Genomic DNA, 19,948 nt, shown 5'->3' on the forward strand with positions numbered 1-19,948 from the left:
GATGGCAAGCTTTCCCCAAAGCAACGGTCTCTTGGTTTGAGTGCCTATGTTTTAAATACAGTGGTACCTCTGGTTATGTACTTAATTTGTTCTGGAGGCCCGTACTTAACCTGAAACTGTTCTTAACCTGAAGCACCACTTTAACTAATGGGGCCTCCTGCTGCTACCGTGCCGCCGGAGCACGATTTCTGTTCTCATCCTGAAGCAAAGTTCTTAACCCGAGGTAATATTTCTGGCTTAGTGGAGTCTGTAACCTGAAGCGTATGTAACCTGAAGCGTATGTAACCCGAGGTACCACTGTACAAGAGGGCCTCTTGGTGTAAATGGAGGAGCCCAGGTCAACAAAATCGTTGACTACTTTCTGCTACAGAATCTTCAAATCAGGCAGGAACAGAAAATATTTCAGTTCAACAAGATAAGGGTTGGGGAGAGAGATGAAAAAGGAAACAAAATGTGCTTTTTTAAAAACCAGGCAGGAAACTAAGCAGCAGGGCATGCACACACAAATCTAAACCAGGGTTTCCTAAACCCGGTTCTCTATTTTTTTTTGGACTACAACTCCCATCACCCTTAGCTAGCAGGACCAATGGTCAGGGATGATGGGAATTGTGGTAAGAAAAAAAAACACCTGGAGCAACCCTACGTTTGGGAAAGCCTACTTAGTTTGGAGATCTACCAATCTTTTCTCATCCTTACCCACGCTTGGTTTCGCTGGGAAGTGAAAGACAGAGGTGGTGAGGGGGGAATAGAGAGAGGAATAGATCCTAGAGGTAGGAAAAATATAGAGAGAGGAATAAATCCTAGAGATAAGAAAAAAAATAGAGGAATAAATTCTAGAGATTGGAAAATAAGATAAGAGAGGAATGGATCCTAGAGATAGGAAGAAGATAGAGAAAGGAATAAATCCTAGAGATAAGGAAAAAAATATAGAGGAATAAATTCTAGAGACTGGAAAATAAGATAGAGAGGAATAGATCTAGAGATAGGAAAAATATAGAGAGAGGAATAAACCCTAGAGATAGGAAAAATATAGAGAGAGGAATGAATTTAGAGATAGGGAGGAAAAGATAGAGAGAGGAATAAACCCTAGAGAAAGGAAAAATATAGAAAGGAATAAATTCTAGAGATTGTAAAATAAGATAGAGAGGAATGGATCCTAGAGATAGGAAAAATATAGAGAAATAAAGGAATAAATCCTAGATAAGAAAAAAAATAGAGGAATAAATTCTAGAGACTGGAAAATAAGATAGAGAGGAATAGATCTAGAGATAGGCAAATGATGGAGAGAGGAATAAACCCTAGAGATAGGGAGGAAAAATCTAGAGGAATAAACCCTAGAGATAGGAAAAATATAGAGAGAGGAATAAATCCTAGAGCTAGGAAAAATAGAGAGAGCCCAACTCTCGTTCCTGTTGTTTCGGAGGCAGCCGCCTCCTCCGAGAAGCGGAGAAGCAGCGCGCGGCTCGGGAGCTAAAACAAAAAAGGCGCCGAAGAACCAGGGCGCTCGGGGAGGCTTGAGTTCGAATCCTCCTCTCCTACCCGCCCAAAGAGCCCGCGCTCAGCCTTGCGGTCGCCGCCTCTCTGGATCTTGACCTCCCTGGCGGGGTTGCTCGTGTGTCGCGCGTAGAGGGTGCGAAATGGCGATGAGTGGGGCGGGGATCAGGGGAAGGCCAAAAAGGAAAACTCACCCAAAAGGGCGGAGTGAGGGATCAGCCGCTTGTCGGCCATTTGCATTTGGCTCCGCCCTGCAACTGGGGAGAGGAAGAGCCGCCCGGGGAGGAAGCCGCGATGGAAGACGGGCAGCGCCCCGGGGTGGCGGTGGTGCTGGATCGGGACCCCTCCAGCCCAGCTCCCCGCTGCCCTCACGGTGAGTCGCCCTTCCTCCCCATCTCTAACGATGGCTGCATGCTGCAAATCCCACTTTTCTTCCCCCACCTCAAATCTCGCCTGTCCATATAACTGTCGCCTTTGCACGCCGCCTTTCCTCTCCAGGAGCTCAAGGCGGCTTAACCTTCAGCTTTGCGCCTCCCCGTTTCCTCCTTGCAACATCCCTGCGAGGGAGGCTAGAGCAGGCGTCCTCAAACTCAGCCCTCCAGAGACTACAATTCCCAGCAACCTTGACCACTGGTCCTGCTAGCTAGGGATCATGGGAGTTGTAGGCAAAAAAAAACATCTGGAGGGCCAAGTTTCAGGAAGCTAGTTATCTCCTGCTTGGACTACTGCAATGCGCTCTACGTGGGGTTACCTTTGAAGGTGACCCGGAAACTGCAATTAATCCAGAATGCGGCAGCTAGACTGGTGACTGGGAGCGGCCGCCGGGACCACATAACACCGGTCCTGAGAGATCTGCATTGGCTCCCAGTACGTTTCCGAGCACAATTCAAAGTGTTGGTGCTGACCTTTAAAGCCCTAAACGGCCTCGGTCCTGTATACCTGAAGGAGCGTCTCCACCCCCATCGTTCAGCCCGGACACTGAGATCCAGCGCTGAGGGCCTTCTGGCGGTTCCCTCATTGCGAGAAGTGAGGTAGAGACAATTAAACCTCTTGAGATCCTCCTCTGCTTCCAGATGGTAATCTGAAGGTTTAACAAAAAATTATTAAGACTCATTCAAAGGGGAAATAGGTAAAGGGACCCCTGACCATTAGGTCTAGTCGTGACCAACTCTGGGGTTGCAGCGCTCATCTCGCTTTATTGGCCGAGGGAGCTGGCGTACAGCTTCCAGGTCATGTGGCCACCATGACTAAGCTGCATCTGGTGAACCAGAGCAGCGCATGGAAACGCCGTATACCTTCCTGCTGGAGTGGTACCTATTTATCTACTTGCACTTTGACGTGCTTTCGAACTGCTAGGTTGGCAGGAGCAGGGACCGAACAACGGGAGCTCACCCCGTCGCAGGGATTCGAACCACCGACCTTCTGATCGGCAAGTGCTAGGCTCTGTGGTTTAACCCATAGCGCCACCCGCATCCCCTAAAGGGGAAATAGGGGCATATCAATTATTGCTCTGGGGTTGTGCTCTGGGGCAGGGAGAGGCACTTCTGCTAGTTTGCAGCCCAAACTGACTGTGGACCAATTATCCAGTCTTTGATTCCTACCCTTATACCATGGGTAGGCAAACTAAGGCCCGGGGGCCAGATCCGGCCCAATCGCCTTCTCAATCCGGCCTGTGGACGGTCCGGGAATCAGTGTGTTTTTACATGAGTAGAATGTGTCCTTTTATTTAAAATGCATTTGGGTATTTGTGGGTCCTGCCTGGTGTTTTTACATGAGGAGAATGTGTGCTTTTATTTAAAATGCATCTCTGGGTTATTTGTGGGGCATAGGAATTCGTTCAATTTTTTTGTCAGAATATAGTCCGGCCCCCCCACAAGGTCTGAGGGACAGTGGACCGGCCCCCTGCTGAAAATTTTTACTGACCCCTGCCTTATACCATCCTCAGGGCACTTTTGCTTCTATTCTAAGTACTTTTTTTTTAAGGGCAAAGCATGAATGTTTAAATTAATATATCTATATTGGATACAGCATTCAATGTGCCAAAAGAATGTACTTATATCCAATGAATTGCAAAGCCAGTAGGAAACTGCATTTCGAACACAAGTGAAGAACCTGCCATGACTACTCTTTAAATATTGGGTTGATTTAGATCAGGGGTCAGCAAACCTTTTTAGCAGGGAGCTGGTCCACTGTCCCTCAGACCTTGTGGGGGGGGGGGGCGGACTATATTTTGAAAAGAAAGAAAAAAGAACTAATTCTATGCCCCACAAATAACCCAGAGATGCATATTAAATAAAAGGATGCATTCTACTCATGTAAATACACACTACTGATTCCCAGACCATCCAAGGGCCGGATTGAGAAGGCGATTGGGCCGGATCTGGCCCTTCGTTTGCCTACCCATGATTTAGGTTCCGTCTCACACAGTCCCCATCCTACTGGCATGGCTGTGAGAAAGAAGTTGGAAGTTTTTGCTTCTGTTTCAGATAAAGCGCTGGTTTTCTCCAAAGTTTTTGTTTATATTACAAGTTGCATAACTCTATATGACTACTGGTCTACATAAAAAGAAAAGAAAAAGAACTATATAGAGAGATTTTAATCCTCTCTGTTCCCTGCAGCCATGTGGACAGAGAGACAGGCTCTCTCCTCCCCTAGACATGCCCAGATAAAGAACCTGTTGCCAGGGAGAATTCTCGTTGCTAAGCAGACTTGCTTCAAAGACAGGCTTGTTTCAAGGATCAAGTTTATTTTTGGAATATACCAACATTAGGAACCTTTATTCCCACCCTCCTCAGTATATTAGTGCAGGCCTTAAATTTGCATGTTCAGACCCAGAAATCTCCCCCTAAATAAATTCACACTTGACTCAAAATTTGATTTTTGGCAGAATTTAGGCCACAACTTTATTAATTACAGAAAGTGGCTGGTTGCATAGGCTCTGGTTCGACTAGCTCCCTGCACCATTGTAGGTAGCGCTGACCCAGGGCACCAGCATAGGTCAGCCAAGGGTGATCACCTGGATAAGCGGAAAGCTGGGCACAGGCTATCTCTGCCACCCAAAGGTCCCTCTGGACTCAGGCACGGGCACAATCCCCTCTCAGGGGTTGACCAAACCAAGTTGAGTCCCTGGATTAATGGAATACCCTTCACATAGGGATGGTGAGAGCGTTCTCCCATCCCTATCACCTGAACCAGAGCCTATCTGCAACCTTACAAGTTGTGACGATTTGCTACGTAGCAGGCGAAACCCAAATGGCAACAGCCAATCAGCCAAGTGGGGAAAATTCCTGCCGTGCCCCTGTCCCAACGACAGACGACACACGATGACATAGCAAGGTCAAGCACAAAGCCCTAAAAGTAGGGAGAGGTGGCCGGGTGTTCTGAATGCACACGCCGAAAGAGGAAGCTCTGGGTCACTTGCATGGGTATAAATAGGTCCCTCGAACAGTTTGGATTGCGTCCCATTGGCCAGATTGCACCCAGCTACAAGGGACACGGGTGGCGCTGTGGGTTAAACCACTGAGCACAGGACTTGCCGATCAGAAGGTCGGTGGTTCAAATCCCCGCAGCGGGGTGAGCTCCCGTTGCTTGGTCCCTGCTCCTGCCAACCTAGCAGTTCGAAAGCACCTCAAAGTGCAAGTAGATAAATAGGTACCGCTCCAGCGGGAAGGTAAACGACGTTTCCATGCGCTGCTCTGGTTCACCAGAAGCGGCTTAGTCATGCTGGTCACATGACCCAGAAACAGTACGCCGGCTCCCTCGGCCAATAAAGCGAGATGAGCGGCGCAACCCCAGAGTCGGTCACGACTGGACCTAATGGTCAGGGGTCCCTTTACCTTCACCTTTACGAAGGACCTACCAATCGGGTGTTGTGGCTGACCAATCGTACCCACCCACAACACAGGGTTTCAGTTTCCAGGTCTCACTGCAATACATGCCCTCTTTAAGGGAGGACCCAATTTCCCCCAAATTCAGTCAGTTTCTTCTAAATACTTTCTCCCTTTCCAGCATCCCCCAAAGATTGCTGACAGGTCAAGTGAGATCTTGAAAATCTTCCTTTGATGCACTTAATCTTTTAAGAATAATGCACTATTTTTTAGTTAAGGGCCTATATTTCAATGACTTAAGTGGGAACGAGCTGTACCTGATTCATTGGGGCATCAACTTAAGTTCATTTTTGTTATCAATCTCAAACATTGACTATTGCTATTGCTTGTTGCAAGACTCTATTATTCCCGCCCCCAGAAAAAAATAATTCCAGTGTTTTCGGAATATAGATCTTTCAATGCTTTTCTCTCTTAGGCCCCACCCTTCTGTTTGCAAAGATCGTTCGAGGGAAAGAAGAGGGAAGAAGATTTTACGCTTGCTCTGCTTGCAGAGAAAGAAGAGACTGTAACTTTTTTCAGTGGGAAGATGAAAAGGTATACCGAAAGAATAAAGGTTTTAACAGTACGGTTGATACATTTAATCCTCAAGAACGTTGTCAAAACACCAGAATTGAACACCCTTAAATTGCATTGATTTCCGTCAGAGGATTAAGCACACACAGTATTTAACTGTGGTTTGTATTCTCAGTTTGTAGAGTTCTGGTGAGCAAAGGCCTTGCTAAGGAGTGGAATCGTAGGGTTAGATCCAGATACAATCATACTTAGACCCATTGAAATCAGGGTGGATTTGATTTAAAATAAATCAATTTAAATCACGATTTAAATCAGTAGTCAGTAAGACTTGATTTAAATATTTTTTTTACAGAAAGACTCATTCTTGATGGTATAATCTTAATATTCACAACCAGATGAAGTTTTCATTTTCGGAATAATAAATTTTCAGAGCAGTTTTTACAGTTATATCAAAAATTACTGATTTGGTTATACTGTTAGAAATACATAGACAGATAATTATGAAATTATTGTGAGGTTTAATAAGTTAAGTGTTTATAGTTGGAAAACTTTTCTGCTGTACTTTATTGGAAGGAGAAAAATAATCATTTCCTTAATAACAATTTAAACAATTTATTTAACTAAAGCAATAACATTATAGCATATGTATCCATGTTTGTTAGGTGGTTACTTTTATATTTTATTTTTAAACTTAGACTGAGTTTTAGCACACATGAAAAACTTAAAACAAATCCTTATTTCCTGATGAATAGCCTTTGGACTACAATGTAACTTAAATAGAAAACTATCTTTAGAAAGATTTTTCCTCCAAAAGCATTTTATTTTAAAAATCCAATTTAAATTTTTTAAAATTGCATTTTTTTTGAATTTTAAAATAGAAAATCATTGATTTTTATCCACCCTGGTTGAAATCAATGTGATTTAAGGTAGGCAGGGCTGATTCATCTCACTGATTTCAACTGGTCTTCTCAAAGCATTAAGAACAGCTCGATTTTAAATGGGATTAGGATTGCATCCTGGATCCAACTCATAAGAGACTTCTCATAAATATTAAGGTGTGATATATAGCTGGTATCTTCATACATTGGTATCTACATATTGCTGGAATTTTGTTCACCAATACAGCTGGACAGTTAAGCATCTTGAAGAACCGCAGGAATTTATACTACAGTAGTGTGTCCATATGAGAACTAGGTACTCTAAAGAATACTCAGTGGCAGTGCTTTTTTTCTTAAAAAAACAGTTTAGGGGTACTCTCATTTTCCTACTCATATTGAAATACTGCCCCTCAATGAGGCCAAACTTAGATTCACAAAATGTTACGGAGTATGCGTACCCCCAGGAAAAAAGCACTGCTCAGTGGTGTGTGTTTTTTAAGCTGTGTGTCATTGGCAGAGATGGACATAAAAGAAGGGGAGAAAAGGGGGAAATTGGCTGAAGATTTTAGAAGAGAGACCCAGAGTGAATGTGCACATCTGCATTCATGTTTCAGTCATTTAGCAAAAAAGCCACATTTTGCATTATTATTATTGTTATTATTATGAAATTAAATTTGTATACCACCCTATACCCGGTCTCAAGGCAGTTCACAGGATAAAATCAGAATACAAAGCCACAAAATACATAATCAAAATAAAAGCAAAAACAACCCAGTAGTTCTTCTTCCCAAACGAAGCAAATACTTAAGTATGTAGTACTGAGGACTACTATGAAGCAAAATTTGGATTTTTAAAATTTCTGAGTGAGCCATAGATTCTGAAAGAAAAAATTGAAACTTGAGCCGGACTGAATTCTCAAAAACCATATCTGTTTGTGATAAATATTGTATGTATTGTAAATATGTAAATATTGAATTTCTATGTATATTTCATACACGTTTTCCTCAGGTATCAGAAGCTAGACTTTCAGCACGGGAAATTTACAACCAACGCCATCAACCATTATTATCTCACAGAGATAATGTAGAGAGGTACCTATACAATTATTATTTTTATTTGAATGAATCAGTATTCGTTTTTTTAAGAAAAACAAAACCATGGGTAGTATCTGCTGTTCCTGTACTGCCTAGTGCAAGAGGTTTCTCCTTGCAGAAAGGAATTTCTTATTCTTCCGGTAAATTTTGCCATTTCTGCATATTCCTTTTTTGTATCCATTCTTCCTTTGCTGGGACTTCTGCTTCTTTCCATTTTGGGGCAAGTAACATTCTTGCTGCTGTAGTAGCATACATGAATAAGTTTCTATACATTTCAGGTACTTCTGTCCCTATAATTTCCAAAAGAAAAGTTTCTGAGTTTTTTTACAAAACATCCTTTTCATTTCATTATATATCATTTCCCAGTAAGCTTTGACCTTACTACAAGGCCCCCACATATGATAGAAAGAACCTTCTTTCTCATTACATTTCCAACTCTTATTTGATCCACGGGCTGGATTGAGAAGGCGATTGGGCCGGATCCGGCCCACGGACCTTAGTTTGCCTACCCCTGATCTAGATGGGCGGAGAGACACTCGTAGAGTAAGGAGTTGGAGGTGAGGCTAACAGAGGACGAAGGCAATCAAATGCCGTTACAGCTCTGTGACGGATTTCCAATTTGTGTTCAAATATAAGGTACAAGGAGTATGTAGCGTTGCCACAGTCAGAACGGAGGTTTTGCAGAGAATGCCAGCTGCTGCTGTTGCCATCAGAGTGGGGAAGACACCTGGGCCATCAGGTCCTTAGTGACGTCTCTGTTGCCCATCTGAAAAGGCCCAGCCAGCTCCTCATCCCTCTGGAGAATAAGAAGACAAACGCGCAATACCTGTTCACCGAGAGAAGCTGCCAGTTCCTGCTGGACCTTATCACTACGCTGGGTTTTAAAAGGGTGCTTTGTGTTGGCACCCCAAGGTAAGACAGTGAGTATACAGTGGTATCTCTGGATACTCACACCTCTGGTTGCGTATCCTTCAGGAGGCAAACATGGCAAACCCAGAAGTATTTTTCCAGGTTTCACCGCATGCGCACAAGCGCTCTACGCACCGCGTGCATGTGCAGAACACCTCTGGTTGTGAATTCCTCAGGATCCGACCGGAGCTCCGGAATGGGCAACCGGAGGTACCACTGTATTTGGTCCCAGTGGGACCTGGATATTGGTACCTCTTAGGGTTCAAAACGGGACGCGGGTGGCGCTGTGGGTTAAACCACAGAGCCTAGGACTTGCCGATCAGAAGGTCGGCGGTTCGAATCCCCGCGATGGGGTGAGCTCCTGTTGCTTGGTCCCTGCTCCTGCCAACCTAGCAGTTTGAAAGCATGTCAAAGTGCAAGTAGATAAATAGGTACCGCTCTGGCGGGAAGGTAAACGGTGTTTCCATGCGTTGCTCTGGTTTGCCAGAAGTGGCTTAGTCATGCTGGCCACATGACCCGGAAGCTGTACGCCGGCTCCCTCGGCCAATAAAGCGAGATGAGCGCCGCAACCCCAGAGTCGGTCACGACTGGACCTAATGGTCAGGGGTCCCTTTTCCTTTACCTTTAGGGTTCTAAAAGGCTTAGTCTTGAGGCATTTGGTGTTGCTTAAACAGATAAGGGATTGTGACTTATTTCTAAAACAACTTCACTGAAGTAAATAGCACTTCCTTCTCTTGAGTAATGGAAAAGTGGCTTTGGATGCTTGCCAGAAGCTTTAGCAGAACCCACTGGATGTTCCCACATTCAGTGTTGGATGCTAATGAAACAAAACCTTAAAATGATGGTACAGTTGTACCTCCGCTTACATATCCCTCCAGTTACATAAATAATTGCTTGTACCCTGTTACTTATATAGTCATGGGATTCATGGCTTTATGGGGGGGGGGGGAATAGGTGGCTTCCTCGTATGTTTAAAAAGAACATTCTGTATCATTGTGTATTTTCTTGATATTCACGTATCTTACATTTAAATGGTTCATGTTAATCTTTCCAGGCTGCATGAATTCATCAAATTCCAAACATCGCAGGATCAGGAAATCTGCATTAAGAGCCTTTTGTTAGATATTGATTTCAGGTAAGCTTTTATTAAAAGTTATTTCCCCCCTCTGATCAAAACCACCACAAAGCTTATTTAAAGGCTATGCAAAAAAGAAATAAAATGCAACAGTTGTGCTAGCAGAAGCTTGCTGCAAAACAACTGATTCTTTTTGTGCAATCTGTCGAACAACCAACTTTGATAATGTGCATTCTTTTGCTTTGTGCAGCAGTTGGCTACGACTCAGTATAAATGATTATTCCCCTCTGTTGTGTAGATGTAGACTTGATCCATGAGATATGGGGAAATGGTCAGCTCTTTTAAGAATGTCACATGGACCCTAGGAGCAAGAATAGACCTTGAGATGTGAAGAGGTATCTAGAGGTCAGGGGAGAAAAGACGGGCAGAAAGTCGTAGTGATGCAGCAATAGAAGCGCTAGCACATCTGCAAAGCTAAGCAGGGTCTGGTGTGGTTTCAAATTGGATGGGAGACCATGTGTTGATATTCCTGGGCCCTTCCAATTATATAAACCTGTGATTCTATGACAAGGCACTAAGAAAGAGGAATCTGATGGAAATGTAGGTGGCAACTTTTAAGGCCAGAGAAGATAGGAAACTGAGGCCATTTCACATGCTGACTTGAGGCAACAAGTCGATTTTGGCAGACTTCTTTTCTTTTTTTAAATATAATGAGAATAATTAATTTACAGGTACTCCCAGTTTTATACAGAGGAGGACTTCTGCCATTACAACATGTTTAACCACCATTTCTTTGCTGGAGAGGTAAGGCCTAGCCAAATACTGGGAAATTTTTTATGAATACTACATGTGGAACCTAGCACTTCTCTCGTTTCTTTGAATGAATGTTAGGAGCTAAGCAGATATTTATTGTTATTTATTTATTTCATTTATTGAATTTGTATACCTCTCTATACCCGGGGGTCTCAGGGCGGTTCACAGAATAAAATCAAGATATAAAACCACAAGTTACCTAATAAAAATAAAACAACAGCCCAATAGCCCCCCCCCCCCAAAAAACCACATTTTAAAAGGGCATAGGATGTAAATCAGATCAGCCAAAGGCCTGGTTGAAAAGAAAAGAGGTTTATAATGAAGGCACCAGGCGAACTTCCCTGGGGAGAGCATTCCACAGACAGGGAGCCACTGCAGAGAAGGCCCTGTTCTCGTGTTGCCACCCTCCGGACCTCTCGAGGAGGAGGCACACGAAGGAGGGCCTCGGAAGATGATCTCAGGGTCCGGGTAGGTTCATATGGAAAGAGGCGGTCTTTTGTGTGGGGACCTGCTCATTGGGGATTCAAAGACTTGCATAGTTAACGCGACAGACATTTGCTTGTTCTTTCCAATTTTCTCCTGTCTCATCAAGGTGCAGTCCTGTACATGGCTACTCAGAAGGAGTCCCAACTGAGTTCAGTGGGGTTTATTCCTAGGTTAGCATGTATAGAATTGCAGCTTAAACGTTTTAAGAAAAATACAAGAATATCTCTCAAATAAAATGCGGGTGCAAAACAGATAAAATTATTCCACACGCTAGAGAGCCGTTATGTATGCTTACACATAAAAAAGTAAAGGTACCCCTGACTGTTAGGTCCAGTCGTGGACGACTCTGGGGTTGTGGCTCTCATCTCGCTCTATAGGCCAAGGGAGCTGGCGTTTGTCTGCAGACACTTCCGGATCATGTGGCCAGCATGACTAAGCCGCTTCTGGCAAAACCAGAGCAGTGCCCGGAACCCCGTTTACCTTCCCGCCAGATCTATTTATCTACTTGCACTTTGACGTGCTTTTGAACTGCTAGGTTGGCAGGAGCTGGGACCAAGCAACAGGAGCTCAGCTTGTTGTGGGGATTCAAACCATGACCTTCCAATTGGCAAGCCCTAGGCTCTGTGGTTTAGACCACAGTGCCACCCACGTCCCTATTGTTGTTGTTGTTTAGTCATTTAGTCGTGTCCAACTCTTCGTGACCCCATGGACCAGAGCACGCCAGGCACTTCTGTCTTCCACTGCCTCCAGCCATTTGGTCAAACTCATGCTGGTAGCTTCGAGAACACTATCCAACCATCTCGCCCTCTGTCGTCCCCTTCTCCTTGTGCCCTCCATCTTTCCCAACATCAAGGTCTTTTCCAGGGAGTCTTCTCTTCTCACAAGGTGGCCAAAGTATTGGAGCCTCAGCTTCGTGATCTGTCCTTCCAGTGAGCAGTCAGGGCTGATTTCCTTCAGAATGGATAGGTTTGATCTTCTTGCAGGCCATGAGACTCTCAAGAGTCTCCTCCAGCACCATAATTCAAAAGCATCAATTCTTCGGTGATCAGCCATAATTGCATGTAGGTGGCACTGTGGGTAAAACCTCAGCGCCTAGGGCTTGCCGATTGCATGGTCGGCGGTTCGAATCCCCGCGGCAGGGTGAGCTCCCGTCTTTCGGTCCCAGCTCCTGCCCACCTTGCAGTTCGAAAGCACCCCTAAGTGCAAGTAGATAAATAGGTACCGCTTTCTAGCGGGAAGGTAAACGGCGTTTCCGTGTGCTGCGCTGGTGCCGGCTCGCCAGAGCAGCTTCGTCACGCTGGCCACGTGATCCGGAAGTGTCTCTGGGCAGCGCTGGCCCCCGGCCTCTTAAGTGAGATGGGCGCACAACCCTAGAGTCGGACACGACTGGCCCATATGGGCAGGGGTACCTTTACCTTAGAATGTATAGGGATATCATACTTTTAAATTCATGCCTTAGAAACGTTTTTCACTACTTCAGAGATTACAAAGTGATTCCTAGAGGTTGACTGGCAGATCACCACTTAGTTTGAAATGGAAGTTGTCTCTGATCTCTTGCAGGCTGCTTATGAGATATGTGAGAAGTTTTTGCAGGAGGACAATGGGAAAGACGTCATCATGGTGGCTGATCCTCCCTTTGGAGGCTTGGTTGAAGCTTTGGCATTTAGTTTCAAAAAGCTGATTGCAATGTGGAGACAAACAGGAGGTGCAGGTAACTATTTCTGATTTCCAAACAATTTGATATTAGAAAAATGAATGCAGCTTTTCTAATTCCGAATGGTATATATTTGCTGGACAAATAGAATGCAGCAATGCAGGCGATATTTGCCATTTGCAGTGGGCTGCAAACTTTAATTGGCAGACTCATCCGTTAAAGTTTTATCTGAAGAACAAGGGACAACAGCCATTACAAAACTGTTTACAGGTTTATATGCTGTCAGGCAGTGCTTGTGGATTTTTATTATCTGTTCCTTTATGTGATGAAAAGTACATTTTTTATTCCTTTTGCTTTCCTAGATCCTGCCGACAACTTACCCATACTTTGGATATTTCCATACTTCTTTGAGTCGCGCATTCTTGAATTTTTTCCAAATTTCAGCATGCTGGATTATCAGGTCTGAGCCCAGAGAAGTGGTATTGTGAAGTTTAAAAAAAGCATACTTTTTTCTAAAGCTAGTCATTTCATGGTGGATATGGACTCTGGTAATTTACCGTATATTCCGGCGTATAAGACGACTGGGCGTATAAGACAACTCCCCAACTTTTCCAGTTAAAATATAGAGTTTGGGATATACTTGCCGTATAAGACTACCCCTCTTCCAATGCACACCAAATAAAACTTTTAAAAACCAGTCTCCAGTCCGGCTCGGAAATCCGCTCCACTTCCCAGTGGCTAAGGGCTTCTGGGGCCAATTTTCAAGCATATTTCTGCTTCATCTAGAGAGCTTGGTGTCCTCTGATTTAATTTGCTATCGTTTTATCCTTTGGGGGGGAGTTGCTGCAGGAGCTGCTGCTGTAGCCAGCGTATAAGACGACCCCCGACTTTTGAGAAGATTTTCCTGGGTTAAAAAGTAGTCTTATACGCCAGAAAATACAGTACTTTGTGTTGGCTAGGATGAGATGAAACCCATTGTCAGAGCTCTTTGAATTTCCTGCTCTGACTGATGCTTTTTGTGCTGCAACAGGAGACAATGTAGAGCATTGGTCTTTAAGAACCCACTATAAAAATGCATTGTAATTTTTTTAAAAAAATTCGTCCCAACAATTTTGGAGGTGGATCCAGCCTCTGAAAAGGCTGGAGACTACTGGTATACAGAATATTTCACTCTCTCCAAAGTCACACACGTTATCATTCTAGACAGGCTTTTCAGTGGAGCTACTGATGGGACTGAAATATGAAAACAGTGGCACCCTAATCTTGCTCTTTTCTTGTCTTTGGGGAACTGAACTCCTAAATATTATAAGCATAGGTAAAGAATAGATTAAAAATGTACATGAGGTCTCTTTCCTGACTTGGAATTTAGCTGATAAAAGCTTTTCAGTGTGTTTCAACTTCTCTGTTTTCTTTTATTTTCTAGGTGGACTATGATAATCATGCCCTTTATAAACACGGAAAGACAGGTCGTAAACAGTCCCCAGTTCGTATATTTACCGACATTTCACCACGTTTGATAGTGCTTCCTGTGGAAGAAGGATACAGGTACAGCTTTTGTTTAACCTGAGTGGAGCTAAAAGGTTTTTGAATTTTACTTTATAAAAAAAATTGTGTTTACAAAGTGTTTGCGTGGCCTATTGAGAAATCTGTTTACTTAATTGTAGCGCTGTATCGTGAATATTCCTTACAGCAGACTAAGAATTTTAATTGTTTTTTTCTGGGTCTGCCAGGTTTTGCTCCATCTGCCAGCGGTACGTTAGTTCAGACAACCAGCACTGTGAAATCTGTGATTCATGCACATCAAAAGTAAGTGTGTTTAGAAAGAGTTTTAGCAAGACTTGGTCCTAAACTTTAGTACATATCTTGCAGAATAGCATTTTTGTGTGACTGCAGGAGGATACAGACTTGCCCACTTTGGATTAGCACATTTCTTTCTAACAATGTGGCCTGTAAGAGGAATATTGAGAAAGAAAATAAAATTTTGCTCTTCTAGTCAAGGAAGATATGCCATGTGTGCAAGGAAAATGGGACATTAGTATTAAAACAGCGGGGGGGGGGTGGATTAAAAACTGGAGCACTAAATTTTTCGATTTTTAAACTATATACAACTTTTATAATTTTTCAAATAGGATGGGAGATGTTGGACACATTGTTCCCTTTGCAAAAAATGTGTAAAACCCTGTAAGTATTACAAATGATCACTTTTTACCATAAAATTTGCAATAAAAAGATCAAGCTCAAACTATTAAGAGTGTTAAGCAGCTATACTCAATAAGACAGGCTCTAAACAAATAGCCTTAATCAATAAGGGACTTTGACAGGGGGTTGGACTCGATGACTCTGCGGTCCCTTCCAATTTTATGATTCTACAGCCCAGAGTTTTCTTCTGTGTTGTGGAAGAAGATAGCTCCTTTTGAATTTTGTTGCCCACTCTTTCCTAGGCTGGCTAGAGACCTGAGCAGGGTACAGTGGTACCTCGGGTTAAGTACTTAATTTGTTCCGGAGATCCGTTCTTAACCTGAAACTGTTCTTAACCTGAAGCACCACTTTAGCTAATGGGGCCTGCTGCCGCGCTGCCAGTGCACAATTTCTGTTCTTATCCTGAAGCAAAGTTCTTAACCTGAAGCACTATTTCTGGGTTAGCGGAGTGTGTAACCTGAAGCGTATGTAACCTGAAGCGTGTATATAACCCGAGGTACCACTGTATTCCCCTTAAGGGTTGCAGGAAATGATCCCAGTGGCTGGAATTCTCACAGAATTTAACAACTTACACATTTTCATTGTTACTTTTCCCACCCTTCACAGCTTGGATTCATTGCAGCGTTTGTGGTCGCTGTGCTCTGCCGAGTCACTCTTGTAAGAATACTGATGCTGGATCTGAGACGGGATGCTTCATTTGTGGAGCGACAGACCATAAACGCGCCACATGCCCTAATCTACATGTGGTTAGGAGAATACACCAGTAAGTTCATCCTACCATTATCTACTATGTACTTACAGTGTCAACATCCATAAAGGTTCTGAATATATATTTTTAAGGGGAGGGATTCCAAACATCCCTTCTTTCTATCTTCCCTCCGGCAGCTATTTATTGCAATTCACATTTCCAGTTTTATAGATTTGAAAATGCAGTGCTCAAGATTATTTGCCTTGCTTTGCAGAGGTGGTAAAAAGTCAAGGCAAAAGAAGAAGAAGAAGAAGTTGGTGGATGTGAATGCTACGAAAACAACAGGTGGAAAGAAGATGAGAAGTGCAGTATAAATTATGGGCTATGTTTGCACGAGTCCTTCATTCAGTGTTCTCCAAATATTAATCTGGATACTGAATATCTGACTGAATCGGAGGCCATATTTTGCAACTCTGCAAATATCACCAAAACACCAACTCTTGCTGATGCACTAAATGTGTGGAAATATATATATATCTATCTCAATATTACAGTCTTTTTAGCACACTGTGTATATACGCTTTCAACAATGCACAACAATGTAACTGAGTTAATATTTTATAAATATTAATATATTTTTGCAAAACGAAACTTTGTCTTTGTTGCCTTACCTTTCCGGAGACTTCAACGACTGTGCTCATGTCTTACTAAAAAGTATATTTCAAAGCAGCTAGCAAGGCAGTAGGATGCACATCAAGAATTGCAAGAGGTAAAGGGTAAAGGACCCCTGGAGGATTAAGTCCAGTCAAAGGCGGCTATGGGATTTGAGGCGCTCATCTCGCTTTCAGGCCGAGAGAGCCGGCGTTTGTCCACAGACAGCTTTACGGGTCGTGGCCAGCATGACAAAACTGCTTCTGGCGCAACCGGATACCGTGACAGAAATCAAAGCGCATGGAAATGCCGTTTACCTTCCCGCTGCAGCAGTACCTATTTATCTACTTGCATAGAATAAATATATATATATATTAGTTTGGAGATGGTGTTTAACACCAGTCAGATTAAATCAAATAAACAATGAATATTTGGTGTTATGTTAGATGCCAGGAAACCGGGAATTATGTTCACATATGGTGGGGGTGTAAATATGTACAATTTTTTGGCAAAGGGTGTTTAAGGAGATAACAGCAATCACTGGGTTAAAACTGACCAAAAGTCCAGAGGTAGCTTTATTATCCATTTACGATGGGGTGGAAGGTTCGTAGGCCAGGAAGGACTTGCTCACAAATTTATTGACAGCTGCACACATTATGATAGCTAGGAATTGGAAGGGGCAAGCAGAATACAAAATGGAAGAATGATATAAAGAGGTGTGGGATATGGCTATTGATGATAAATTAACATGCCATTAAGGTAAGATGGGGAATATGCAGGAGAAATGATTTTGAGGAGATACGGAGGGCGGTTGTGGAATTTGTACTGTTAAAACGGAAAAGGTTCAAAGCATCGCAAGAGGTGTTGACATTTTGGGAGGTTGTGTAGTTACAACGGAATGGTCTTGGTGGTGGGGTGCACATTTTTATTCGTATTTATTTATGATTATTACTTTGTCAAAATAAAATATTTTTTAAAAAACAAACATAATTGCTTAAGCAAGGAATTTCATCGCACCATTCAAGTATTCAGTATCCATGGATATGGAACTTCGTGCCTCCAATCAACCAGGTTTGTTGTTGTTTAGTTGTTTAGTGGTGTCCGACTCTTCGTAACCCCATGGACCAGAGCACATCAGGCACGCCAGGCACTTCTGTCTTCCACTGCCTCCCGCAGTTTGGTCAAACTCATGTTGGTAGCTTCGAGAACACTATCCAACCATCTCGTCCTCTGCCGTCCCCTTCTCCTTGTGCCCTCAATCTTTCCCAACATCAGGGTCTTTTCCAGGGAGTCTTCTCTTCTCATGAGGTGGCCAAAGCATTGGAGCCTCAGCTTCATGTTCTGTCCTTCAAGTGAGCACTCAGGGCTGATTGCCTTCAAATGGAGAGGTTTTATCTTCTTGCAGTCCATGGGACTCTCAAGAGTCTCCTCTAGCACCATAATTCAAAAGCACCAATTCACTGTACAGTGGTACCTTGGGTTAAGTACGTAATTTGTTCCGTACGTCTGTTCTTAACCTGAAACTGTTCTTAACCTGAAGCACCACTTTAGCTAATGGGGCCTCCAGCTGCCGCCGCACCGCCGGAGCACGATTTCTGTTCTCATCCTGAAGCAAAGTTCTTAACCTGAAGCGCTATTTCTGGGTTAGCAGAGTCTGTAACCTGAAGCGTATGTAACCTGAAGCGTATGTAACCCGAGATACCACTGTATATACATAGAATATCAATCCTATTAATGTTTAACTGCTTTTTAAGTCATTGTTTCCCACCCTATATTTTTAGCAGTTAATAGTAATAACATTATATTATTATATACCCCATCCATCTGACTAATAATAATAATAATAATAATAATAATTTATTTGTACCCTGCCCATCTGGCTGCGTTGTCCCAGCCACTCTAGTCGGCTTCCAGCATATACAAAAACCTCATAAAACATGCACTATTTTATCAGCTGAGCCCGTCAGTTGCCCTGCTGTTTTTGTTGTGTTTTAAGTAGTTTTGATTCCATTATTGTTTTAATAGTTGCTTTTTTTTTAATGATTCCCCCAGTTCATCTATTGCGTTTCCAGCTGTTCTTTTTATCTGTAAGCTGCCTTGAGTCCCTCCCTGGTCAGGGGGAAAAGGCGAGGTACACACAAAAGTAGTGATCATAATGATCATCACAATCTGTAATACTAATAGAATAATAATGATATATAATGATAATAAGGGGGGAGAGGTCTGTAAAAGGATCCCACCTGCTGTCGCCTTTTCCGAAGCGGCGCTGCCAAGCAGAAGCGCGCGCCCAGCCTGGTGGGCGGTTTTGGAGAGCGCGCAACGCCCGCCTCCCGCTCCGGAGTCACTCCCCTTTCCTTCCCCACCGGAGGAGAAGCGACGCCGCTTCCGGAGGCTGGGCCTTTTCTGCCGGCGCAGGTTGCGCGGGAGAAACGGAGCGCTTGGGGGCTGGAGGACTGGATCTCCGAGGGACGGGATCTCCGGGCGCCGGGTGCGTCCTAGCCATGGCAAAGGGAGCAGCTGCTGGCTTTGGGTAAACCGGATCGACCGAGGCGCAGGAGAGCGGAGACCTCCAAGAGCATCCCTTGCGATTGCAAAAAGGAGAGGAGTAGCAGGTATAGAGTCTCTCTCTCTCTCTCTCTCTCTCTCTCTCTCTCTCTCTCTATGTATTTATATATGACTTCCCTTCTTCTCTTTCCATGGTTCATTTTGCATATCATAAACCCTCATATTCTATATAAATGAAACCATTTAGTGTTCCATTATTCCATCCATCAAAACTTACTTACACTGCTGAATTTATCTTAATGCTGCCAACGTTTTCAAACGTACACAATTCCCTCCCCCCATATAGTCAATAGAGGTTTTCCGATCTTTAAACCTACGTTCTTCTTGTTCTCTTATTCTAGAAGTTAGGTCCGCAAGTTGTGCATATTCTGTCAATTTAAGCTGCCATTCTTCTTTGGTTGGGACCTCGCTCGTTTTCCATTTTTGGACTAACAAAACACAGGCTGCAGTAAAGGGACCCCTGACGGTTAGGTCCAGTCGTGGACGACTCTGGGGTTGCGACGCTCATCTCGCTCTATAGGCCGTTGTCCGCAGACACTTCTGGGTCATGTGGCCAGCATGACTAAGCCGCTTCTGGCGAACCAGAGCAGCGCACGGAAACGCCGTTTACCTTCCCGCCAGAGCGGTACCTAATTATCTACTTGCACTTTGACATACTTTCGAACTGCTAGGTTGGCAGGAGCAGGGACCGAGCAACGGGAGTTTACCCCGTCGCAGGGATTTGAACCGCCAACCTTCTGATTGGCAAGTCGTAGGCTCAGTGGTTTACCCAAAGCGCCTCCCGCGTCCCTGAAATGAAACCACTTAGTGTTCCATTATTCCATCCATCAAAACTTACTTACACTGCTTAATTTATCTTAATGCTGCCAACGTTTTCAAATGTACACAATTCCCTCCCCCCATATAGTCAATAGAGGTTTTCCGATCTTTAAACCTACGTTCTTCTTGTTCTCTTATTCTAGAAGTTAGGTCCGCAAGTTGTGCATATTCTGTCAACTTAAGTTGCCATTCTTCTTTGGTTGGGACCTCGCTCGTTTTCCAT

The 19,948-nt window shown here is 43.7% G+C and overlaps 2 protein-coding genes across 3 annotated transcripts in view; both read left to right on the forward strand.

Moving 5' to 3' along the window:
* The first annotated feature begins 1,495 nt into the window (after nt 1-1,495).
* On the forward strand, nt 1,496-16,341 carry ZCCHC4 (zinc finger CCHC-type containing 4). Its single transcript, XM_028743463.2, has 13 exons — nt 1,496-1,867; nt 5,797-5,915; nt 7,781-7,863; nt 8,503-8,778; nt 9,830-9,910; nt 10,582-10,654; nt 12,710-12,860; nt 13,166-13,263; nt 14,227-14,348; nt 14,534-14,609; nt 14,933-14,984; nt 15,609-15,765; nt 15,965-16,341. The coding sequence occupies exons 1-13, from the start codon at nt 1,789-1,791 to the stop codon at nt 16,062-16,064; spliced, it is 1,467 nt and encodes a 488-aa protein (XP_028599296.2). The 5' UTR covers nt 1,496-1,788; the 3' UTR covers nt 16,065-16,341.
* Nucleotides 16,342-18,751: 2,410 nt separating this feature from the next.
* Nucleotides 18,752-19,948, forward strand: part of ANAPC4 (anaphase promoting complex subunit 4) — a 38,577-nt gene continuing 37,380 nt past the window's right edge. The window contains exon 1 of one of the 2 annotated variants that reach the window (XM_077934433.1): nt 18,752-18,953. The gene's annotated coding sequence lies outside the window, so the exon portion shown is untranslated. The remainder of the gene's footprint in view (nt 18,954-19,948) is intronic. The other variant, XM_028743459.2, reaches the window with a different exon arrangement.

Source organism: Podarcis muralis, chromosome 9 (genome assembly GCF_964188315.1).
Source record: "Podarcis muralis chromosome 9, rPodMur119.hap1.1, whole genome shotgun sequence".
NCBI lineage: Eukaryota > Metazoa > Chordata > Lepidosauria > Squamata > Lacertidae > Podarcis > Podarcis muralis.